The sequence below is a fragment of the Somniosus microcephalus genome, chromosome 12, assembly GCF_052327205.1.
Source record: "Somniosus microcephalus isolate GS21.2 chromosome 12, FLI_Smic_1.0, whole genome shotgun sequence".
NCBI classification, from domain to species: Eukaryota; Metazoa; Chordata; class Chondrichthyes; order Squaliformes; family Somniosidae; genus Somniosus; species Somniosus microcephalus.
In genome coordinates, this window is record NC_140998.1 from 183,840,806 (window position 1) to 183,867,088 (window position 26,283).

Sequence of the window (26,283 nt, forward strand, 5' to 3'; positions counted from 1 at the left end):
CAGATGCAGTATAATATGGATAAATGTGAGGTTATCCACTTTGGTGTCAAAAACAGGAAGGCAGATTATTACCTGAACAGCAATAGATTGGGAGAAGGGGAAGTGCAACGAGACCTGGGTGTCCTTGTGCACCAGTCGCTGAAGGTAAGCATGCAGGTGCAGCAGGCGGTTAAGAAGGCAAATGGTATGTTGGCCTTCATAGCGAGAGGATTCGAGTACAGGAACAAGGATGTCTTGCTGCAGTTGTACAGGGCCTTGGTGAGACCACATCTTGAGTATTGTGTGCAGTTTTGGTCACCTTATCTGAGGAAGGATGTTCTTGCCATGGAGGGAGTGCAGCGAAGATTCACCAGACTGATACCTGGGATGGCAGGAATGATGTATGAGGAGAGATTGGGTCGATTGGGCTTATACTTGCTGGCGTTTAGAAGAATGAGAGGGAATCTCATTGAAACTTATAACATTCTAACAGGACTAGACAAACTAGATGCAGGAAGGATGTTTCCGATGGCGGGTGATTCCAGAACCATCAAAGCGTTAAATACATTATTTTTTTAAGTTACGTTTTTAAAATGAGTTAAAATTGCATTAAAATAAATATTTTTTAAAAATTAAGTTTTTTACGGGGCTAAAAATAAACTTACCTTTTTTAAAAGTAGTTTTTAAATTATAAATGAGTGAAAACATTTTTTTCAACGTAAGATTTTCAAGGGTTTTCTGCGGGCGGCGGTTCTCCAGAAAGCAGAACTCTTCCTCCCGCTGAGGCTCTTCTCCAGGGCAGGCGTCCGATCTGTCAAGAGCATTCTTGACAGATCGGAAGTGCCGGTTTTCAGCTTCGCATGCATGAAACCAGCACTTGCGAGGCCCCTGCAGGTGTGTGCATAGCTCATACACACCCGTAGGGATCGGAAGATACGGGGCAATAAGTCGACTGTTGGCATATGGGGAGTGGATTGTAGATTACTGAGAAACAGGAATGAAACCAGGGATGAGATTTGGATCCAATTCAGGTTGGTTTGCATTTGTGAGCATTGTATTAACTGGACTCGAGTGGGACAGGACAAAAGTTCATGGTTCAATTGGGCTGAGGTTTTTGAAATGTATCTAGGCTCGTTTCATTAGACAGTAGTTGAATTCATGCATCATCCGTCGCTCAGTGGGTAGAATTCTCGATTCTGAGTCGGGAGGTTGTGGGTTCACAGTCCCACTCCGGGGACTTGAGCACATGATGTTGGCCAATACTCCCAGTGCAGTACCGAGGGAGCGTCGCACTGCCGGAGGGGCAGTACTGAGAGAGCGCTGCACTGTCGGAGGGTCAGTATTGATGAAGCGCTGCTCTGTCGGAGGGGGAGTACTGAGGGAGCACTGCACTGTCGGAGGGGCAGTCCTGAGGGAGTGCTGCACTGTCGGAGGAGCAGTACTGAGGGAGCGCTGCACTGTCGGAGGAGCAGTACTGAGGTAGCGCTGCGCTGTCGGAGGGGCAGTATTGAGGTAGCGTCGCACTGTCGGAGGGACAGTACTGAGGGAGTGCCGCACTGTTGGAGGGGCAGTACTGAGGGAGCGCCGCACTGTCGGAAGGTCAGTACTGAGGTAGCGCTGCGCTGTCGGAGGGGCAGTATTGAGGGAGCGTCGCACTGTTGGAGGGGCAGTACTGAGGGAGTGCCGCACTGTTGGAGGGGCAGTACTGAGGGAGTGCCGCACTGTTGGAGGGGCAGTACTGAGGGAGTGCCGCACTGTTGGAGGGGCAGTACTGAGGGAGCACTGCACTGTCGGAGGGGCAGTACTGAGGGAGCACTGCACTGTTGGAGGGGCAGTACTGAGGGAGCGCCGCACTGTCGGAGGGGCAGTATTGAGGAAGCGCTGCACTGTCGGAGGGGCCATCTTTCGGATGAGACGTTAAACCGAGGCCCCGTCTGCTTTCTTGGGCGAGTGTAAAGGATCCCATGGCACTAATTCCAAGAGCAGGGGGAGTTCTCCCCGGTGTCCTGGGCCAATGTTTATCCCTCAGCCACCATCGCTACAACAGATGATCTGATCATTATCACATTGCTGTTTGTGGGAGCTTGCTGTGCGCAAATTGGTTGCTGCGTTTCCTACATTACAACAGTGACTACACTCCGGGGAAAAAAAAGTAATTAATTGGCTGTAAATTCAGCCCATCCTGCCTGTGCCGGCTCTTTGCAGAGTTATTCTGTTTGTCCCACTTCCCCCCTGCTCTGTCCCCGTAGCCCTGCAAACTTTTCCCTTTCAAGTGTTTCTCCGATTCCCTTTTGAAAGTGACTGTTGAATCTGCTCCCACCGCCCTTTCAGGCAGCCTGTTCCAGACGGGAAGGTGGAGGGACACTCGGGGTGACCGGGATCACAAACTGGCTGGCTGGTTGTTGAAGATGAAGGCGGAGGGCTGGAATCGAGCCAGGCTCAGTGGGACGAGAGGGAAGCGAGCCCAGATTTAATCAGTTGGGAAATGTTCCGAGTCAAAGAGCAGCTGGGGCTGATATTTAAACACGAGGTGGATTAGGTTCCGAGTAAATACGTGGGAACATAGTTATCGCTGGTCAAAAAAAGACCAAGATTGATCTCGTTCACCTTCTCCCATCCTGGCAGTCACAGTCTGCAATGATAATGGAGTTGTTGCCTAATCACAGCAATCAATCTCTATCAATGAGTCCACAACAGAGCCAGACAGGAGGCGAGGAAAACCCCAGTGGTGGAGAGCTTTGTGAACCAGAGGTACAATGTCACTCGGTCCTCCTGAGCTCGCTACACTCCCCACACCTCAGGTCTCCAAATCCTCAGATACTGCATCCCAAAGTGTTCTCATCTGAAAGAAATTGCTCCACTTTCCATTCGAATGAATCAATTTTGACTGCTTCCACCATCTCCCCATGGAGCCTGTTCTATAGATCGACCACTCGCTCGCTCCAACTGGGAGTAAAGGGGTGTGTGTCAAAGACTGGGGTTTCATTGATAAAGAGAGAGATTGGAGCAAATTGAGGTCCAAAAAAATAAGAGCCTAGTCATCTGTTGGTCCTGGTCCTGGACTGAGAACCAGAGGTGGTCAGTAGATGGTTCTGGTCCTGGACTGAGAACCAGGGGTGGTCAGTAGATGGTCCTGGTCCTGGACTGAGAACCAGGGGTGGTCAGTAGATGGTTCTGGTCCTGGACTGAGAACCAGGGGTGGTCAGTAGATGGTCCTGGTCCTGGACTGAGAACCAGGGGTGGTCAGTAGATGGTCCTGGTCCTGGACTGAGAACCAGAGGTGGTCAGTAGATGGTTCTGGTCCTGGACTGAGAACCAGGGTGGTCAGTAGATGGTCCTGGTCCTGGACTGAGAACCAGGGGTGGTCAGTAGATGGTCCTGGTCCTGGACTGAGAACCAGGGGTGGTCAGTAGATGGTTCTGGTCCTGGACTGAGAACCAGGGGTGGTCAGTAGATGGTCCTGGTCCTGGACTGAGAACCAGGGGTGGTCAGTAGATGGTCCTGGTCCTGGACTGAGAACCAGGGGTGGTCAGTAGATGGTCCTAGTCCTGGACTGAGAACCAGGGGTGGTCAGTAGATGGTTCTGGTCCTGGACTGAGATCCAGAGGTGGTCAGTAGATGGTTCTGGTCCTGGACTGAGATCCAGAGGTGGTCAGTAGATGGTCCTGGTCCTGGACTGAGATCCAGAGGTGGTCAGTAGATGGTTCTGGTCCTGGACTGAGATCCAGAGGTGGTCAGTAGATGGTCGTGGACTGAGATCCAGAGGTGGTCAGTAGATGGTTCTGGTCCTGGACTGAGATCCAGAGGTGGTCAGTAGATGGTTCTGGTCCTGGACTGAGATCCAGAGGTGGTCAGTAGATGGTTCTGATCCTGGACTGAAAAACAGAGGTGGTCAGTAGATGGTTGCAGGGAAGGGCATTAAATACAAGCTTACCCAGGTCCCAAGAACTGGTGATCTCATTGAAACATACAAGATTCTGAGGGGGATTGACAGGGTAGATGCTGAGAGATTGTTTCCCCTGGCTGGAGTGTCTAGAACCAGGAGGCACAGTCTCGGGATAAGGGGTCGGCCATTTAAGACTGAGAGGAGGAGGAATTTCTTCACTGAGGGTTGTGAATCTTTGGAATTCTCTGCCCCAGAGGGCTGTGAATGCTGAGTCATTGAGTATATTCAAGGCTGAGATCGATAGATTTTTGGACTCTAGGGGAATCAAGGGACATGGCGATCGGGCGGGAAAGTGGAGTTGAGGTCGAAGATCAGCCATGATCTTCTTGAATGGCGGAGTAGGCTCGAGGGGCCGTATGGCCGACTCTTGCTCCCAACTCTTTTATGTTCTTATGAGCACTGGCATCGACAGCTATAGGGGTAAAAAGACAGGGAAAAATGGTGGTGGAAAAAAGGGGTGGAGAAGAGCAGAGAGATGGAAATTGCGTTTATATAGCACCTTTCACGACCTCCAGACGTCCCAAAATGCTTTACAGCCAATGAAGTACTTTTGAAGTGTAGTCACGGTTGTAAAAATAGAAAACGAGGAGCCAATTTGCGCACAGCAAGCTCCCACATATAGCAACGTGATAATGACCAGATAATCTGATTTCGTGACGATGGTTGAGAGATAAATGATGGTCAGGACACAAGGCCGGCAGGGAGGGGGACAACTACCCTGCTCTTCCATTAGTGCGTGGGATCTTTTACATCCACCTGAGAGGGCAAACGGGGCCTCGGATTTTAGGTCTCATCCGAAAGGCGGCAACTCTGACAGTGCATTGCTCCCTCCGACAGTGCGGCGCTCCCTCAGTACTGCCCCTCCGACAGTGCGGCGCTCCCTCAGTACTGCCCCTCCGACAGTGCGGCGCTCCCTCAGTACTGCCCCTCCGACAGTGCAGCGCTCCCTCAGTACTGCCCCTCCGACAGCGCAGCGCTCCCTCAGTACTGCCCCTCCGACAGTGCGGCGCTCCCTCAGTACTGCCCCTCCGACAGTGTGGCGCTCCCTGAGTACTGCCCCTCCGACAGTGCGGCGCTCCCTCAGTACCGCCCCTCCGCCAGTGCGGCGCTCCCTCAGTACTGCCCCTCCGCCAGTGCGGCGCTCCCTCAGTACTGCCCCTCCGACATTGCGGCGCTCCCTTAGTACTGCCCCTCCTACAGTGCAGCGCTCCCTCAGTACTGCCCATCCGACAGTGCGGCGCTCCCTCAGTACTGCCCCTCCGACAGTGCAGCGCTCCCTCAGTACCGCCCCTCCGACAGTGCAGCGCTCCCTCAGTACCGCCCCTCCGACAGTGCGGCGCTCCCTCAGTACTGCCCCTCCGACAGTGCAGCGCTCCCTCAGTACTGCCCCTCCGACAGTGCGGCGCTCACTCAGTCCTGTAAACCTAAAGCGGCGAAGGCTTTGATGAACACATAAGAACACATAAGAAATCGAAAGAAAGTGAAAGAAAGGGTGGGACCACTTGGAGGCAAAGGATCCACCTTGGTCGGGTGTGGAGCTCCTCAATGAGTCTACAATGTTCGGGTTCACAGAGGAACGTGACTGCAGGACACTCTGAGATTGTGGAAGAGCCACCCCCTGCAGATTGAGGTTGGGATTTCCTGCTCCTGCAATCCTCATCCCACAATGGAATGACTAGTCATTATATCGAGGGTTGGCCACCACAGAATGGGAACGTTCCAGCCAAATGTCCAACAGGAAGTTATTAAAAATATTAATGGGATCTTAAGTTATGGTAAAACTTCCTAAATCGCTGGTTCGGCCCCAGCTGGAGCATTGGGTTCAATTCTGGACACCGCACTTTAGGAAGGATGTCAAGGCCTTGGAGAGGGTGCGGAGGAGATTTACTGGAATGGTTCCAGGGATGAGGGACTTCAGTTACTTGGAGAGACGGGAAAAGCTGCGATTGTCCTCCTTAGAGCAGAGAAGGTTAAGGGGAGATTTAATGGAGGTGCTCAAAATCATGGAAGTTTCTCCTTATTTACTCAGAAACTATCTCCACTGGCGGGAGGGAGAGGACACAGAGGGGAAGATGAGGAGAATCATTTTTACACAGCGAGTTGTTGTGATCTGGAATGCACTGCCTGAAAGGGTGGTGGAAGCAGATTCAATAGTAACTTTCAAAAGAGAATTGGATAAATACTTGAAAATGAAAAATTTGAGTAGGGGAGTGGGATAATTGGTTAGTGCTTTCAAAGAGCCGGCACAGGCACGATGGGCTGAATGGCCTCCTGTGCTGCCTGATTCTATGATCCTCGCCTCTGAGTCAGAGGTCATGGGTTCAAGTCCCACTCAAGAGATTGAACCCATAATCCAGGCTGGCACTCTCCAGTGCAGTACTGAGGGAACGCCGCACTGTCGGAGGGGCAGTACTGAGGGAGAGCTGCACTGTCGGAGGGGCGGTACTGAGGGAGCGCCGCACTGTCGGAGGGGCAGTACTGAGGGAGAGCTGCACTGTCAGGGGGCAGTACTGAGGGAACGCCGCACTGTCGGAGGGGCAGTACTGAGGAAGAGCTGCACTGTCGGAGGGGCAGTACTGAGGGAGCGCCGCACTGTCGGAGGGAAGTACTGAGGGAGCACCATAGCGCGGGAGCGCTGCACTGTCAGAGGGGCAGTACTGAGGGAGCACCATAGTGAGGGAGAGCTGCACTGTCGGAGGGGCAGTACTGCGGGAGTGCGACACTGTCGGAGGCACAGTACTGAGGGAGCGCCGCACTGTCGGAGGGGCAGTACTGAGGGAGCACTGCACTGTCGGAGGGACAGTACTGCGGGAGTGCGACACTGTTGGAGGGGCAGTGCTGAGGGAGCGCCGCACTGTCGGAGGGGCAGTACTGAGGGAGCGCTGTTTGTGGGATCTTGCTGTGTGCAAATTGCTGCTGCGTTTCCTACATTACAACAGCGACAACACTTCAAATGCCATTCATTGGCTTTAAAGCGCTTTGTGACGTCACGGCTAGTTACTGAGAGATAGAAAGCCGGCATGCTTTGCCCCTGGTATGTTGTTTTGTGGTAACAAGTATCATTCGCTCACGGGTTCCCGCCCACCCCCCCGGCCCCCATAGACGCTGACTCAAGCCTGGTGGTGGCCAGGACCCCTCCCCCTAGGGACACTAACGCAGTGCGAGTGAGGGACGCTGTCTGGGGATTGTTTGGGGGGGGGGGGGGCAGCGGCGGCCTGTGAATGTCCAGCGCTGGGGACATTCAGCAGACGCTGCATCCTTTTCGAGCTGGCTGAGCTCCAGCGAGCCCCGCAAAGACGTGGCCGTCTGCCTAGTAACCCAGCGGGAGGAGCACTCCGATTGGCTGCCTCCTGCGCCCAGCTCTAACGAGACCACTTCACAGGCTGTCTGGCATTTTATGAAGCGATTAAGGTTCGGCGCCCTGCTGAAATTGTAAACCTGCGACTCATTACTTCGCTCACATTTTCTGCTCTTCAAAGTGAGTCAGGTTAGATACAGAGTAAAGCTCCCTCTACATTGTCCCATCAAACACTCCCAGGGCAAGTACAGCACGGGTTGGATACAGAGTAAAGCTCCCTCTACACTGTCCCATCAAACACTCCCAGGGCAGGTACAGCATGGGTTAGACACAACGCAAAGATCCCTCTACACTGTCCCATCAAACACTCCCAGGGCAGGTACAGCACGGGTTGGATACAGAGTAAAGCTCGCTCTACATTGTCCCATCAAACACTCCCAGGGCAGGTACAGCATGGGTTAGATACAGAGTAAAGCTCCCTCTACATTGTCCCATCAAACACTCCCAGGGCAAGTACAGCACGGGTTGGATACAGAGTAAAGCTCCCTCTACACTGTCCCATCAAACACTCCCAGGGCAGGTACAGCACGGGTTAGATAGAGAGTAAAGCTCTCTCTACACTGTCCCATCAAAGACTCCGAGGGCAGGTACAGCACGGGTTAGATACAGAGTAAAGCTCCCTCTACACTGTCCCATCAAACACTCCCAGGGCAGGTACAGCACGGGTTAGATATAGAGTAAATGTCCCTCTACACTGTCCCATCAAACACTCCCAGGGCAGGTACAGCATGGGTTAGATTCAGAGTAAAGCTCCCTCTACACTGTCCCATCAAACACTCCCAGGGCAGGTACAGCACGGGTTAGATACAGAGTAAAGCTCTCTCTACACTGTCCCATCAAACACTCCCAGGGCAGGTACAGCACGGGTTAGATACAGAGTAAAGCTCCCTCTACACTGTCCCATCAAACACTCCCAGGGCAGGTACAGCACGGGCTAGATACAGAGTAAAGCTCTCTCTACACTGTCCCATCAAACACTCCCAGGGCAAGTACAGCACGGGTTAGATACAGAGTAAAGCTCTCTCTACACTGTCCCATCAAACACTCCCAGGGCAAGTACAGCACGGGTTAGATACAGAGTAAAGCTCCCTCTACACTGTCCCTTCAAACACTCCCAGGGCAAGTACAGCTTGGGTTAGATACAGAGTAAAGCTCCCTCTATACTGTCCCATCAAACACTCCCAGGGCAGGTACAGCTTGGGTTAGATACAGAGTAAAGCTCCCTCTACACTGTCCCATCAAACACTCCTAGGGCAGGTACAGCACGGGTTAGATACAGAGTAAAGCTTCCTCTACACTGTCCCCATCAAACACTCCCAGGGTAGGTACAGCACGGGTTAGATACAGAGTAAAACTCTGTGCAGAATGACCCAAACATTCAGTTTGATCCCCATCCTGTGTACTCATTGTATAAACCACAGAAAGTGACTGGTTAAAAGATGGATGGAGTGTTACTGTGAGCAGCTGGAGTGGATTCATTTGGCAAGCTGTCGGGTCGGAGATGACGGTTTGCATTTGTTTCAAGCCTGAATCACGTCTCTGAGAAGCTGATGACTGACTGGTGAGTTCAGCGAGAGACGAGAAGAGCCCCGTCTCCCGGCACTCTTGAGAAGTGAGCCCTCCATTACCCAGTTGTCAGATGTGCCCCCGGAGCGGTGCTGAGCTGAGTAAATGCCGACAGACTATTCGGCTACGGTGGGGGCGTCCCAGCCGGACAGGCTGCTGCCGGCAGGAGTCACTGGGCAGTGGTCAGAAGGCGAGTTCCCAGACTGATTACCTTCCACCCACCAAACCCACAACCTGTTCAGCATCCCGCCGAGGTGGGCCGATCCCAGAGAATGTGCAGCAGAGCCTCCTGCTTAGAGTGACTCAGTAACATAGCGGGCGGTGTGTCTAATCCCCCGCACGCCCCCCCCAAAGCCCTTAGGGTGTGAGCTGGTCGGGCTTTCATTGGAGAGGGTGCAGAGGAGATTAACCAGGATGTTACCTGGGCTGGAGCGCTTCAGCTATGAAGAGAGACTGGACAGGCTGGGGTTGTTTTCCTTAGAGCAGAGAAGGCTGAGGGGGGGGACCTGATTGAGGTGTACAAAATTATGAGGGGCATGGATAGTGTAAAGTCCGCGCCTCAATAATACACGGACTTCGGGAGAACAGTTTAACAGGTACTTTACTGAACAGGAGGGCAACGTCAGACTGAAATACAGAAGCCTGCTAGGGCCTTTTATACATGGGTGGTCACTGCCGGTACTGCAGTCTAAAACCAGTTCTTCCCTTAAAGGTACATACACAACAATTCCTCCCCTTTTAGATAAACAGTACATAACATTCATTTAACAACTAAATAACAACTATTTACAACTTTCTGGATATTATATACATCAACTGAAATAATCATTTATAAGTTCAGTCTTTGAGGAGGCTTCCTGATCCTGACTGGATAGCGCCTTTCTCGAGTATCCTGTTCTTGCGGCGAAGCTGATTCTGGTTCATGGTCACTGGTTGGTTCGTCAGCTTCCAATACCACTGCTTCTGAGGTAGATGCAATCTGTACTTCAGGTTGATTACCAGGTGCACCTTCTCGTGGCACGGGTTTGGCTTGTTCCTGTGACTCTAGAATCTGGTCAGCATGGCGCCTCACAATGCTCTCTCCAACGTCCACTGTGTACATTAGTGGTCCCTGCTGTGTGCATATCGTTCCTGGCTGCCATTTTTCTGTTCGGTAGTCGCGGGCCAAGACTGGTTGCTCTACCTTGAAGCTCCGGTTGGCTTCTCATTTATGTGCTGGAATTGCTTATCCTCAACATCTCGTCTTATGTTTGGTTTGAGCAAATCCAGGCGACATCTTAGCCTTCGGTTGAAGAACAGTACGGCTGGAGCTTGTTTGGTTACTGCATGTGTCGCATTCCGGTAAGCAAACAAGAAACTATCCACCTTGTGTTGTCGTGGTATGTCGTCATTATACATTGCCGTTATGGCCTTTTTAAAGGTCTGAACAAATCTCTCAGCCAATCCATTTGTGGCTGCATGATATGGGGCAGATCACAGAAATCACAGAAACCCCACAGTGCAGATAGAGGCCATTTCGGCCCATCGAGCCTGCACCGACACATATCCCACCCGATCCCTGTAACCCCTACACCAACACATATCCCACCCTATCCCCGTAACCCCACGTATTTAATCCCCCTAACACTAAGGGTCAATTTATCATAGCCAATCAACCTAACCCGGACATCTTTGGACTGTGGGAGGAAACCGGAGCACCCGGAGAAAACCCACGCAAACACGGGGAGAATGTGCAAACTCCACACAGACAGTCGCCCGGGGCCGGATTCGAACCCGGGTTCCTGGCGCTGTGAGGCAACAGTGCTAACCACTATGCCACCGTGTAATGTTTCACCCTGTTGAGATACCGCGGCAAACGTGGGAGTCGAGACCAGAGTTGATGGAACACAACTGCTTTAATTTACATCATGGCAAAAACAAGTGCTTAAAAAGCCCGCGCAACCACTTAAATACTCCCCAGACAGGAAGTTCTCCCGGCAGCCTGTCCCTACGGGAAACAAGCTGCCGGAGGAAAGGGCCCACGGCTGGGGGCGGCTGCTGACGGCAGTGCGCCTGCGTAAACTGTCCGTGCCGCCGTGAGCGGATTATGTCCAATGGTGGCATGTCGCCACAACCCCATTATTCTTCAGGAACCTCCGGAAATCCTCAGACGCAAACTGTGGCCCATTGTCGGAGCAAATCTGTTCTGGCAACCCATTCCTGGCGAAGATGGTCCTTAGGACTGCAATAGTTTTCTCCGTGGTGGTGGAGGACATTTTAATGACCTCTGGCCATTTCGAATGGGCATCCACAGCGATTAGAAACATTGAGTCCATAAATGGACCAGCAAAATCAATGTGTACTCGTTGCCATGGAGATGAGGGCCACTCCCATGGATGTAGCGGGGCCTGTGGTGGAGCGTTTTGGACCTTCTGGCATCCTGTGCATCGCTTGGTCATATCCTCGATTTCTTTATCGATTCCCGGCCACCACACAAACGCCCTGGCTAGGTTCTTCATTTTTACCCCTCCCAGATGACCCTCATGAAGCTCATTGAGCACTCTATCTCTCAACTTGGGTGGAATTACCACTCGGGATCCACACATCAAGGTTCCCCGGCACACCGACAGCTGTTCTCTCCTTGGCGAGAATGCTGGCAACAGTGAGTCGCCATATGCTGGCCATCCCTTCACCGTCAAATCGTAGACCCGAGAGAGTGTCGGGTCATTTCGGGTTTCCTTCTCTATACTCGAGTTTGTAACAGGCAAACATTCGACTATGGTCGCATGGAATATCTCAACAGGGTCCACTGCAGGTGTTTCTTCTACCGTAGGCAACGGTAGGCGCGACAGCCCATCAGCGTTTCCATGCTGTTTCGTACACTTGTACTCTGTCGTACTGATGTGCCCCTAGAAAAAGTGACCATCTTTGCAGCCGTTGCGCCGTCATCACCGGAACGCCCTTCTTTGGGTTAAAAATGGAGACCAGGGGCTGATGATCAGTCAGTAGGGTGAATTTCTGTCCGTGCAGATAGTGATTGAACTTCTTCACCCCCCACACCAGGCTGAGGGCCTCCCTGTCAATCTGGGCGTAGTTACGCTCGGCTGAGGTTAGCGAGCGCGACGCAAAGGCTATTGGCCTCTCTGAACCGTCACGGAATTTGTGTGACAGTACCGCTCCAATGCCGTAGGGTGACGCATCACATGCCAACCGAATTGGTAGTGTTGGGTTGTCGTGGGCCAATACTTCTTTTGAAGTGATTTGGCATTTATATTCCTGAAAGGCACGCTTACACTCATCACTCCATTTCCATGTCATTCTGGTTTGCAGCAGGGCGTTCAGTGGGTGCAGAATTGTAGATAAATTCGGCAAGAACTTATGGTAGTAGTTCACCAACGCGAGGAACTACCTCAGTTGCGACACATTTTCCGGTGCTGGAGCCTTGACTACAGCCTCAATCTTGTCCGGCAACTTATGCAACCCTTCCTCATCAATCATGTGGCCACAATACGAGATTTGTCTCGTGAAGAACTCGCATTTGGGGCGGTTGGCTCGTAGCCCATATTCCTGTAATCTCGTGAGCACCTGCTCCAGGTTGGCAAGGTGTTCATTGTCATTTTCGCCCGTAACCAGGATGTCGTCCAAATAACACTGGGTCCCCGGGATCCCTTGCAGGACTTGTTCCATTGCCCTCTGCCAAATAGCCGGGGCCGATGCTACCCCGAATACCAGTCGATTGTACTGGTAAAGGCCTTTGTGAGTGTTTATCGTGAGGTATTTTCTAGATGCTTCTTCCACCCCCATTTGTAGATACGCTTGGGCCAGATCAATCTTTGTAAAACGTTTCCCTCCAGATAGTCTGGCGAAAATATCTTCTATCTGCGGAAGTGGATACTGTACTGTGTGCAGGACTGGGTTCACAGTCACCTTGAAGTCCCCACAGATGCGAACCTTCCTTGGCTCCCCAGGCGTGCTTCTCAATGCTTTCTTCATTACAGGAACGATGGGTGTGGCCCACTCGCTCCAGTCCACCTTGGACAGCACACCCGAACGCTCCAGACTCTCCAGCTCAGCTTCAACGGCTGGGCGGATCGCGTATGGCACCGGTCGGATCGCGTATGGCACCGGTCTGGCCTTGAAAAATTTTGGGTTTGTGTTATCCTCAATCTTTATGGTTGCCTTTACTCCTTTTAGAGTCCCAAGTCCTTGTTGGAACACCTCTTCCGCGTCGGATAGAATTTGTGACAGACGTCCAGGTGCGACGTCATCATCCTTTTTGTCAGTCACGGTTAGCGCCAGAATGGAATGCCAATCCAATTGTATTTTTCGGATCCATTCACGTCCCAATAATGGTGGTCCTCCATCTCGTAGTATATACATATATAGTTTCTGTGTTTCCTTGCCGTTATATTTAACTGGCACCCTTATTTTTCCTCTGGGGTAGACCTTTTGCCCCGCGTATGTCTTCAATACAATGGACGTGTCCTTTAAGGGTATGTGTGAGAATAGCCACTCATAGTCTCGTCGATTCATGACAGTTATCCCGTAAGGTGTCTGCCAGTCCTGCTCCGAACTGGCAGTGCTTCGATAACTTGCGTAGTTCCGTAAGATAGTCAGCATTGCTCTCATCTTTGTGCTGGTTTCTTTTATGGAACTTGAATCTTTCTGTTATCAGCAGCGATGTAGGGTTTAGGTGTTCCTCAAAACTTTTCTCCATTGGTTTAGCTGGGGTAATTAAATTCCGCAATAGGCCGTACGTACTCGCGCCCATCAAATTCAATAATACCGACGCCCTCTTTCCATCGGCCACCTCATTTGCCTTGCAGTACACTTCAATTCTTTCCACATACGTGGTCCAGTCTTCTACCTCGTTGTCGAAAGCAGTGATACTGCCACTTTTCGGCATCTTGGGTGATTTAAAATGGCGCCTCCCGCGCTTTTTCGTCTTCCCCAATGGAATAAAATGGCACCTCCCGCGCTTTTCCTTCTTCCCCTTGCTGCCGCGCTGCTCCTAGCGTTCTACGGGGTAATGGCGGCGACCCGCGGCTTCAGCGCGTCTCGCTTTCCTTCCCCCCCATTTATTTTCTCTCCGCTGCCCGGTTCTTGAGCACCGACCGCGCCCTGTGCGCTCCACCCTCTCTTTCTCTTGTTTTCTTTTCCCGGCGACGCTGCGCAGCCCGTTTTGTAGAGCCGCTCGATCGAGCTTGAGCCCACCGCAGTCCGGACGGGTCAGCGCACTACCTGCTACCAGCACGATTTGCTGGAACACCTTAACTGGGGAGCCAAGCACAGCTCTCCACAGTCTCTCCCGCAATTCTCCGAACACCGATGAATCTTTGGACGGTTGCCCGCGGTCGATGCCCGTTGCTCAGACTACGACCTCCAAGAAACCTCCTCTCAAGGCGAGATCCCCGTGAGATGATGCCACACTGCAGGCGAGTTCGAACTTACTCGTCGCCACTGTAAAGTCTGCGCCTCAATAATACACGGACTTCAGGAGAACAGTTTAACAGGTACTTTACTGAACAGGAGGGCAACGTCAGACTGAAATACAGAAGCCTGCTAGGGCCTTTTATACAGGGGTGGTCACTGCCGGTACTGCAGTCTAAAACCAGTTCTTCCCTTCAAGGTACATACACAACAGATAGCGTAGATAGAAAGGAACTTTTCCCCTTCATAGAGGGGTCAATAACAAGGGGGCATAGATTCAAGGTAAGGGGCAGGAGGTTTAGAGGAGATTTGAGGAAAAACTTTTTCACCCAGAGGGTGGTTGGAATCTGGAACTCACTGCCTGAAAGGGTGGCAGAGGCAGGAACCCTCACAACATTCAAGAAGCATTTAGATGCGCACTTGAAACGCCATAGCATACAAGGCTACGGACCAAGTGCTGGAAAATGGGATTGGAATAGACAGGGCTTGATGGCCGGCACGGACACGATGGGCCGAAAGGCCTCTTTCTGTGCTGTATAACTCTATGACTCTATGACCCACCTATATTCACAGGTGTCCTTTCTGTGTAACATTCAGTTCATATTCCCCCCCGCCCCCGCCACCCCACAGCAAAGCGAGGTCCCCCATGGTTCAACAGCTCACGTAGACTGCAGCCCTGCTGCTGAAGAACTTTGGCTATCGCAATATACAGACACTGAAGTCTGACTGACTGGGCTGGTGTGTTGCTGGCTCCTACCCGCCGCCCGTCCCTGGTCCACACTGACCATCCCACTCCTATGCTGGCCTCGGCCAGGACTCAGTAATTAAGATAGATTTGCATTTCTCCCGCGCCTTTCACCACCTCAGGACGTCCCAGAGCGCATCACAGCCAATGAAGTACCTTTGAAGTGTGGTCGCTGTTGTAATGTAGGAAACGCGGCTGCCAACTTGTGCACAGCAAGCTCCCACAAACAGCAAAGTGATAAGTGACCAGATCATCTCTCTTTAATAATGTTGGTCAAGCGATAACTGTTGGCTAGGACACCAGTGGGGCGAGACTCCCCCGCTCTGCTTCGAAATAGTGGCCGTGGTATCTTTTACGTCCACCTTTTACGTCTCATCCAAAAGACGGCACCTCCGACAGTGCGGCTCTCCCTCAGTACTGCCCCTCCGACAGTGCGGCGCTCCCTCAGTACTGCCCCTCCGACAGTGCAGCACTCCCTCAGTACTGCCCCTCTGACAGTGCGGCGCTCCCTCAGTACTGTCCCTTCGACAGTGCAGCACTCCCTCAGTGCTGCCCCTCCGACAGCACTCCCTCAGTGCTGCCCCTCCGATAGTGCGGCGCTCCCTCAGTACTGCCCCTCCAACAGTGCGGCACTCACACAGTGCTGCCCCTCCGACAGTGCGGTGCTCCCTCAGTGCTGCCCCTCCGACAGTGCGGCGCTCCCTCAGTACTGCCCCTCCAACAGTGCGGCACTCCCTCAGTGCTGCCCCTCCGACAGTGCGGCGCTCCCTCAGTGCTGCCCCTCCGACAGTGCGGCGCTCCCTCAGTGCTGCCCCTCCGACAGTGCGGCGCTCCCTCAGTGCTGCCCCTCCGACAGTGCGGCGCTCCCTCAGTACTGCCCCTCCAACAGTGCGGCACTCACACAGTGCTGTCCCTCCGACAGTGCGGCGCTCCCTCAGTGCTGCCCCTCCGACAGTGCGGCGCTCCCTCAGTGCTGCCCCTCCGACAGTGCGGCGCTCCCTCAGTGCTGCCCCTCCGACGAGTGCGGCGCTCCCTCAGTGCTGCCCCTCCGACAGTGCGGCGCTCCCTCAGTGCTGCCCCTCCGACAGTGCGGCGCTCCCTCAGTGCTGCCCCTCCGACAGTGCGGCGCTCCCTCAGTGCTGCCCCTCCGACGAGTGCGGCGCTCCCTCAGTGCTGCCCCTCCGACGAGTGCGGCGCTCCCTCAGTGCTGCCCCTCCGACGAGTGCGGCGCTCCCTCAGTGCTGCCCCTCCGACGAGTGCGGCGCTCCCTCAGTGCTGCCCCTCCGACAGTACGGCGCTCCCTCAGTGCTGCCCCTCCGACAGTACGGCGCTCCCTCAGTGCTGCCCCTCCGACGAGTGCGGCGCTCCCTCAGTGCTGCCCCTCCGACGAGTGCGGCGCTCCCTCAGTGCTGCCCCTCCGACGAGTGCGGCGCTCCCTCAGTGCTGCCCCTCCGACGAGTGCGGCGCTCCCTCAGTGCTGCCCCTCCGACAGTACGGCGCTCCCTCACAGTCTGCTCTCTCAGGTGGACGTAAAAGATCCCACGGGTACTATTTTGAAGAAAAGCAGGGGATTTCTCCCCGGTGTCCTGGGCCAATATTAATCCCTCAACCAACATCACTAAAAACTGAATGATCTGGTCATTATCTCATCGCTGTTTGTGGGAACTTGTGCGCAAATTGGCTGCCACGTTTCTCGCATTACAACCGTGACTACACTTCAAATAAAGTCCTTCATTGGCTGTGAAACGCTGTGGGGCGACCTGAGGCAGTGAAAGGCGCTATAGAAATGCAAGTTCTTTTTATGCAGTCTGCTCCTTGAGGACTCCTGTAGTTTGAAGGCGGTGCGAGGTAGACGAGCGGGCAGTCACGGATGAATATTGAGCCTAACAACGTGATGAGGGGCGGGGGAGAGGAGGGGACGGACGTGATGGGGCGCAAGAGCGTGTTGGACTTGCAGCCTTGGCTGGACTAGAGCGGGAGGTGTGCCGAGCGAGCGGGACCAAGCCCCAGAGCTTTCAAGTCTGCCGTCACGGTCAAGGGGAATTAAATTCATAAACAATGGCCCAGAAATTCGGGTCGGAGGCTTCCCGCGGGTGCAAGCCTCCGACCTGCACTTACCTGATGCGCCGGCCATTGAGCTGTGGGCCCCCGTGGAATTGCGATCCTGGGCCTGCTCCAACTGCCGGCGCACAGTGCTTGCGTATCCCAGGGGCGCAGTTAGTTCGAAGCGTCCCCTGGGATCACGTGGGCCATGGAGAGCCAATGGTAGCAGGGAATGCTTCATTCATAAAATTGACAGGAAGAGCTGTCAAAACCATAAATACTATAAGCCCCAAAACATCACTAAAACTTCAATTTAAAAAAAAAAAAAATCACATTTTTAAAATAACTATAAATTACATAAAATAACTATTTTAAACAATAATTTAAATTTTTGAAAAAATTTATTCCATTTTCTAATGGGGCTAAAAATAAACATACTGTAGGAACGGAGGTTCCTATCTGAATAAAGGTATTCGACTCGATGACCTTTCTTTAAAGTATTTAAAAATAATAAACCTGTGGAATAAATGTTTTAATTTTAATTAATTCACCTTGTTACCTTGTTAAAAGCCGGCCTTGCGCCTGCTTTTTACATGTGTAACTCCAGGAGACTTACCCTCCCGGAGAAACCTGGAAAAAAAACATAAGTTCCAGGCGCACGCGCTGCCTCTCCGGCGCACGCGTTCCACCTCTGAACCCCTTCCTTTAAGGGAACGGAAGTTCCAATTTCCCACGCATGCGCAGTGCATGCACGAAACCGGCACTTCCGTTGGGCCTACGGGTGAGTACCCCGTGCGTACTCACCCGTGGAGACTCGAATTTCTGGGCCAATAGAGTCATGGAGTCATAGAGTCATACAGCACAGAAAGAGGCCCCTCCGTCCATTGTGTCCACGCCGGCCATCAAGCCCTGTCTAATCTAATCCCATTTTCCAGCACTTGGTCTGTAGCCTTGTATGCTATGGCATTTCAAGTGCTTATCTAAATGTTTCTTGAATGTTGTGAGGTTCCTGCCTCTACCACCCTTTCAGGCAGAGAGTTCCAGATTCCAACCACCCTCTGGGTGAAAAAGTGTTTCCTCAAATCCCCTCTAAACCTCCTGCCCCTTACCTTGAAACTATGCCCCCTGGTTATTGACCCCTCCACTAAGGGGAAAAGTTCCTTTCTATCTACCCTATCTATGCCCATCATAATTTTGTACACCTCAATTAGGTCCCCCCTCAGCCTTCTCTGCTCTAAGGAAAACAACCGCAGCCTGTCCAGTCTCTCTTCATAGCTGAAACGCTCCAGCCCAGGTAACATCCTGGTGAAACTCCTCTGCACCCTCTCCAGTGCAATCACATCCCTCCTACAGTGTGGCGACCAGAACTGCACACAGCATTCTAGCTGTGGCCTAACTAGCTTTTTGTACAGCTCCATCATAACCTCCCTGCTCTTATATGTGGCGGGAGTACCAGAGGGGGCGCTGTCCCTTTAAAAGTCGTCCCAGCCCATACTTAGAATCATTGAATCATAGACTAGTACAGCAGAGAAGGAGGTCATTCAGCCCATCCAGTCTGTGCTGGCTCCTTCAAGAGTTACTGCCACTCCCCCGCTTTTTCCCCATATCCCTGCAATTATTCTCCTTCATAGCGAGAGGATTTTCTTCATCCAGAGAGTGGTGAACCTGTGGAATTCTCTACCACAGAAGACAGTTGAGGCCAATTCATTAAATATATTCAAGAAGGAGTTAGATATATTTCTTAAGGCTAAAGGGATCAAGGGGTATGGGGAGAAAGCAGGGACAGGGTACTGAGTTTGGATGATCAGCCATGATCACATTGAATGGCTCGAGGGGCCGAATGGCCTACTCCTGCTACTATCTTCTATGTTTTTATGATTCGAGTACAGGAACAAGGATGTCTTGCTACAGCTGTACAGGGCCTTGGTGAGACCGCACTTTGAGTATTGTGTGCAGTTTTGGTCGCCTTATCTGAGGAAGGATGTTCTTGCCATGGAGAGAGTGCAGCGAAGATTCACCAGGCTGATACCTGGGATGGCAGGAATGACGTATGAGGAGAGATTGGGTCGATTGGGCTTATACTTGCTGGAGTTTAGAAGAATGAGAGGGTATCTCATTGAAATTTATAAAATTCTAACAGGACTAGACAAACTAGATGCAGGAAGGATGTTCTCGATGGCAGGGGAGTCCAGAACCAGGGGTCATAGTCTAAAGATAAGGGGTAAGCCAGTTAGGACAGAGATGAGGAGGAATTTCTTCACCCAGAGAGTGGTGAACCTGTGGAATTCTCTACCACAGAAGGCAGTTGAGACCAATTCATTAAATATATTCAAGAAGGAGTTCGATATATTTCTCAAGGCTAAAGGGATATGGGGAGAAGGCAGCGACAGGGTACTGAATTTGGATGATCAGCCATGATCTCATTGAATGGCGGAGCAGGCTCGAGGGGCCGAATGGCCTACCCCTGCTCCTTTGAGGTGCCTTCTGTACATGGTCCATGTCTCTGAAGCATACAGCAGGGCAGGTATCACTGCTGCTCTGTAGACCATGAGCTTGCTGCCGGGTTTGAGGTCCTGGTCTTCAAACACTCTTTTCCTCAGGCGACCGAAGGCTGCACTGGCACAATGGAGACGGTGTTGAACTTCGTCATCGACGTCTGCCCTTGTTGACAGTAGCCTCCCGAGGTATGGAAAGTGGTCCACGTTGTCCAAGGCCTTGTCGTGGATTTTGATAATCGGGGGGGCAGTATTGTGTGGCGGGGGCAGTTTTGTAGGGACCTTTGTTGTACGGATGTTTAGTGTAAGGCCCATGTTCTGGTACACTTCGGTGAAGGTGTTGATGATGGTTTGGAGTTCGACCTCCGAGTGAGCGCAGACGCAAGCATCATCTGCATACTGTAATTCAACGACCGAGGATGGGACGACCTTGGATCTGAACTGGAGGCGACGGAGGTTCAACAGTTTCCCGTTTGTTCTGTAGATTAGCTCCACACAGGGACGCTGTCTTGGGCAGGAAGTAGCCTTGAGGTTTGACTGGTAACAGACGCTGGGAAACTGAGACTGCGAGGGAGTGACCTCACCCGGTCATTCATTCAATGTAAACCATGTGACATTGAACCCCCCCCCTCCCCCGGGAGTGGTGGGTGGGGGAGGGGGGAGAAAGTGAATGAAGTCAGAGTCCTAGCTGCCAATTGGCTACTGGTCTGGTGGCCCTCTGATTGGACGGGGCTGTGCACCCCCCACCTCTCCAACAAGCCGACCCTTTGTGTCTATTTTTAAAAGAAGGCAGAGAGAGAGAGAGAAGAAAGAGAGTAAAGTTGTTGCATCATTTGTAGGAGCTGGGATAAAGAGGGGGGTTTGCCAAGACTGTGAGCCACTCGTTCTTCCAGCAGCGAGACAGCGCTTGTCCCCTCCACCACCTCGCCGTCAGATCATGTACAATCAGCTGATCGAAGCTTCAAGTCATAAAACCACAGCAGTTTGGCGAAATGATTTTCCACGGGTGAGCTTTGTGTCTTGAGTGTCGGATGTGGGCTGACCAGAGTTGTGTGGCGCTGCTATCTATTCTGAAAGGTGACAGTGTCGGTAAGGCAGAAAGCCCTGAGTTTGGTTTGAGTCTGTGCGAGCCTGCATCCACTTGATCATCTTCCTGTTTGTGTTTGTGTCTCTGACGGCCGGTGCTGTCGGTTTGATTCCCCTGCCTTGTCCCCCTCGGTTTGAGTGCCCAGGGATTCACCAAACTCCTTCTGTCTCTCTCTTTCAGCTCCAATACAGACGACGAGAAAAGGTAGGGACATCAACCTGTCTCTCTGTGTCTGTCTCTTAGTCTGTGTGTGTGTTTGTATCACTGTGTCTGTCTGTCTCGCTGTCTGTCTGTCTGTCTCACTGTCTGTCTGTCTGTCTCGCTGTCTGTCTGTCTCTGTCTTGCTGCCACTCTGTCTGTCTCTCCCTCTCTGTGTGCCTGTATGTCTGTCTGTCGCTCTCTGTCTCTGTGCCTGTCTCTCTGTCTCACTGTCTGTTTTGCTGCCTGTCTGTCTGTCTCTCTGTCGCTCTCTCTCTGTCTGTCTCTCGCTCGCTCGCTCGCTCTCTCTGTCTCTCGCTCTGTCTCTCTCTGTCGTGCTCTCTCTCTCTCTGGCTCACACTCGCTCTCTCTGTCTCGCTCTCTGTATGTGTCTTCCTTCTGCCTGTTTGTGTTTGTCTCTGTCTTCCTGTATTTCTTTCTGCATGTGTCAGTAAGTATGTACTTGTGTGTATCTGTGTGTGTCACTCTTTCTGTCTTCGTGCACCTGTGTCTCTGACTGCCTGTGTTTGGCGGTACTGTTTTGTAATTGTGCAGTATTTACGTTGAAAGGTTGGGTTCGGGGCTGGTGTCTGGATCCGTTCCCTTGCCCGAGCTCCTGGGGTCACTGTCCTGAGTGTTTACAGTTCCTGCCCCCCGCCCAAGGTATAATACCAGGGGAGCCCGCTGCCACCGTCTTGACAACGAAACCAGGGATGGCACACACAGCATTCGCCTCAGCCACTCACGGCCGAATAGCTGCAACCATCTTCACCGGGGCAGAAGCAGACGGGGCACTGGAGGCCATGGAGAGAGGACCCGGGAGGGGAGTTTCACATCGGGGTCTCGTCGCAGACAAATCTGCACAAACATACGCTCACAAAGACCTGCACCAACACGCACAAACTCAGGTGCACACACGCTAACCTTGCACAAACACACGCTAACCTGCACACGCACACGCTAACCTGCACACACTAACCTGCACACGCACACGCTAACCTGTACACGCACGCGCTGACCTGTACACGCACACGCTAACCTGTACACGCACACGCTAACCTGTACGCGCACACGCTAACCTGTACACGCACACGCTAACCTGTACACGCACACGCTAACCTGTACACGCACACGCTAACCCGTACACACACACGCTAACATGTACACGCACACACTAACCTGCACACACTAACATGTACACACACACGCTAACCCGTACACGCACACGCTAACATGTACACGCACACGCTAACCTGTACACGCACACACTAACATGTACACGCTAACCCGCGCACGCTAACCCGCACACACACACACTAACGTGCACACGCTAACCTGCACACGCACACGCTAACCTGCACACGCACACACTAACCTGCACACGCACACGCTAACCTGCACACGCACACGCTAACCTGCACACGCACACACTAACCTGCACACGTACACGCTAACCTGCACACGCACACGCTAACCTGCACACGCTAACCTGCACACGCACACGCTAACCTGCACACGCACACGCTAACCTGCACATGCACACGCTAACCTGCACACACACACACTAACCTGCACACGCACACGCTAACCTGCACACGCACACACTAACCTGCACACGCACACGCTAACCTGCACACGCTAATCTGCACACGCACACGCTAACCTGCACACATATGCACACGCTAACCTGCACACACGCTAACCTGCACACACACACAATCTACACACACGCTAACCTGCACGCACACGCACGATAAGCTGCACACACACACACACATGCTAACCTGCACACACACATGCACATGCTAACCACACACACACGAACACGCTAACCTGCACACACACGCAAAGCTGCACACACACACAGCTGCACACACGCACACGCAAAACTGCACACACACGCACGCTAACCTGCACACACACTTGCGCGCTAACCTGCGCACACACTCGCACACGCTAACCACACACGCACGCTAACCTGCACACATGCACATGCTAACCACCCACGCGCGCTAACCTGCACACGCAAACCTGCACACACACACATGCTAACCTGCAGACATGCACGCTAACCTGCAGACACGCACGCTAACCTACACATACACACGCTAACCTACACACACACACACACGCACATGCAAACCTGCACACGCATGCACATGCTAACCTACACACGCTAACCTGCAAACACACATGCTAACCTGCACACATACACCCACACGCTAACCTGCAAACACACACGCTAACCTGCATACACACACGCTAACCTGCACACATACACACGCACACACTAACCTGCAAAAACACACGCTAACCTGCACACACGCTACCCTGCATGCACATGCAAACCTGCACACACACACACACACACACACACACACACACACACACGCTAACCTGCACACGCTAAGCTGCACACATACACACTAAGCTGCACACACGCTAACCTACGCACAAAAGCTAAGCTGCACACAAACACGTGCACACACAACCTGCACACGTGCACGCTAACCTGCACACACACGTGCACGCTAATCTACGCACACATGCTAAGCTGCACACACGTGCACACGCAAACTGCACACATGCACGCTAACCTGCACACGTGTGGATGCTAACCTGCACACACGCACACGCTAAGCTGCACACACGCAACCTGCACACAGGCACACTAACCTGCACAGCCACACATGCTAACCTGCACACGTGTACACATGCTAACCTGCACATGCACACACTAAGCTGCACACACACGCATGCACACACTAAGCTGCACACACACTAAGCTGCACACACATGCATACACACACACACGCGCCAACCTGCACACACGCGCGCCAACCTGCACACGCGCGCGCCAACCTGCACACGCGCGCGCCAACCTGCACACGCGCGCGCCAACCTGCGCGCACGCGCCAACCTGCGCGCACGCTCCAACCTGCGCGCACGCGCCAACCTGCACCCGCACTCGCGCCAACCTGCACCCGCACACGCGCCAACCTGCACCCGCACACGCGCCAACCTGCACCCGCACACGCGCCAACCTGCACCCGCTAACCTGCCCCCGCACACGCTAACCTGCACACGTTTGCACATGCTAACCTGCACACACGCTAACCTGCACACGCGCACGCTCACCTACACACGCACACGCTAACCTACACACGCACACGCTAACCTGCACACACACACGAACACGCTAACCTGCACACACACACATGAACACGCTAACCTGCACACACACACAGCTACACACACGCACACGCAAAGCTGCACACATGCATGCAAAGCTGCACACGCACACGTAAAGCTGCACACACGCATGCAAAGCTGCACACACGCACGCTAACCTGCACACACACTTGCGCGCTAACCTGCACACACACTCGCACATGCTAACCTGCACACACACTCGCACATGCTAACCTGCACACACACTCGCACACGCTAACCACACACGCACGCTAACCTGCACACATGCACATGCTAACCTGCACACACGCAAACGCTAACCACACACGCACACTAACCTACACACACGCTAACCTACACACACACATGCTAACCACACACACACACGCTAACCTGCGCGCACACGATAAGCCACACACATACACTCACGCACGCTAACCTGCACACACTCACACACTAACCTGAACACACACACACACGCTAAGCTGCACACACACACACACACACACACGCTAAGCTGCACACACACACTGACCTACACACAGACACACATGCTAACCTACACAGGCACACACAGGCTAACCTGCACACACACGCTAACCTGCACATGCTAACCTGCAAAAACACACGCTAACCTGCACACACACACAGGCTAACCTACACACACGCACACGCTAACCTATACACACACGCTAACCACACACACGCCAACGTGCACACACACACACACTAACCTGCACATGCACACACCCGCTAACCACACACACACTAACTTGCACACACACACCCGCTAACCTGCACACACATACACTAACCTGCATGCACACATGCTATGCTGCACAAACTCACATGCTAACCTACGCACACGCACATGCTATGCTGCACACACATGTGCACACTAACCTGCACACACGAGTGCGCACACGCTAAGCTGCACATACACTCGCACACACTATCCTACACACGCGTGCACGCTAAGCTGCTCACACACACGTGCACACCAACCTGCACACACATGCACACACTAACCTACACATGCACATGCTATGCTGCACACAAACACGCACACACTAACCTGCACACACTTGCACACGCTAAGCTGAACACACTTGCGCACACGCTAAGCTGCACACACACACGCAAACCTCTGCAGACATGCACGCTAACCTGCACACGTGCACACAAACCTACACATACACACACTAACCTACACATACACACACGCACATGCAAACCTGCACATGCACGCACATGCTAACCTGCACACACACACACACACACGCACATGCTAACCTACACACAGACACACACGCTAACCTGCAAACACACACGCTAACCTGCACACATACACACGCTAACCTGCAAACACACATGCTAACCTGCATACGCTAACCTGCACACGCTAACCTGCATACACACACGCTAACCTGCACATGCTAACCTGCAGACACACACACACACTAAGCTGCACACACGCTAATCTACACGCACGCGCTAAGTTGCACACAAACACGTGCGCACACAACCTGCACACGTGCACGCTAACCTGCGCACACACACGTGCACACTACCCTGCAAAAACACACATGCTAATCTACGCACACATGCTAAGCTGCACACGCAACCTGCACACGTGCACGCTAACCTGCACACGTGCACGCTAACCTGAACACACGTTAAGCTGCACACACACGTGCACACGCAACCTGCGCACACACGCGCATGCAAACCTGCACACACAGACACACTAACCTGCACAGCCACACATGCTAACCTGCACACGTGTACACACACGCTAACCTGCACATGCACACACTAAGCTGCACACACATGCATACACACACGCCAACCTGCACACACGCGCTAACCTGCACACAGATGAGCTAACCTGCACACGCTAACCTGCAGAGACACACGCACACGCTAAGCTGCACACACATGCATACACATGCTAACCTACACACGCGCCAACCTGCACATGCACACACCTGCTAACCTGCACACAACACACACTAACATGCACACACACACGCACACATGCTAAGCTGCACAAACTCACATATGCTAACCTGCACGCACACAAAGCTGCACACATGCACGTGCTAAGCTGCACACACACGCTAAGCTGCGCGCGCGCGCGCGCACACACACACACACACACACACACTATGCTGCACACATGCTAACCTACGCACACATGCTAAGCTGCACACACACGTGCACATGCAGCCTGCACACATGCTAACCTGCACACACACACATGCA

The 26,283-nt window shown here is 52.9% G+C and overlaps 1 protein-coding gene across 1 annotated transcript in view; it reads left to right on the plus strand.

The window, feature by feature from the left end:
* The window catches only part of LOC147109755 (rho guanine nucleotide exchange factor 1-like), a 77,406-nt gene extending 56,461 nt beyond the window's left edge, over positions 1–20,945 (plus strand). The window contains exon 7 of the mRNA XM_086003873.1: positions 20,809–20,945. Within this exon, the coding sequence (XP_085859999.1) occupies positions 20,809–20,836 (28 nt within the window). The 3' untranslated portion in view covers positions 20,837–20,945. The remainder of the gene's footprint in view (positions 1–20,808) is intronic.
* Positions 20,946–26,283: the final 5,338 nt, after the last annotated feature.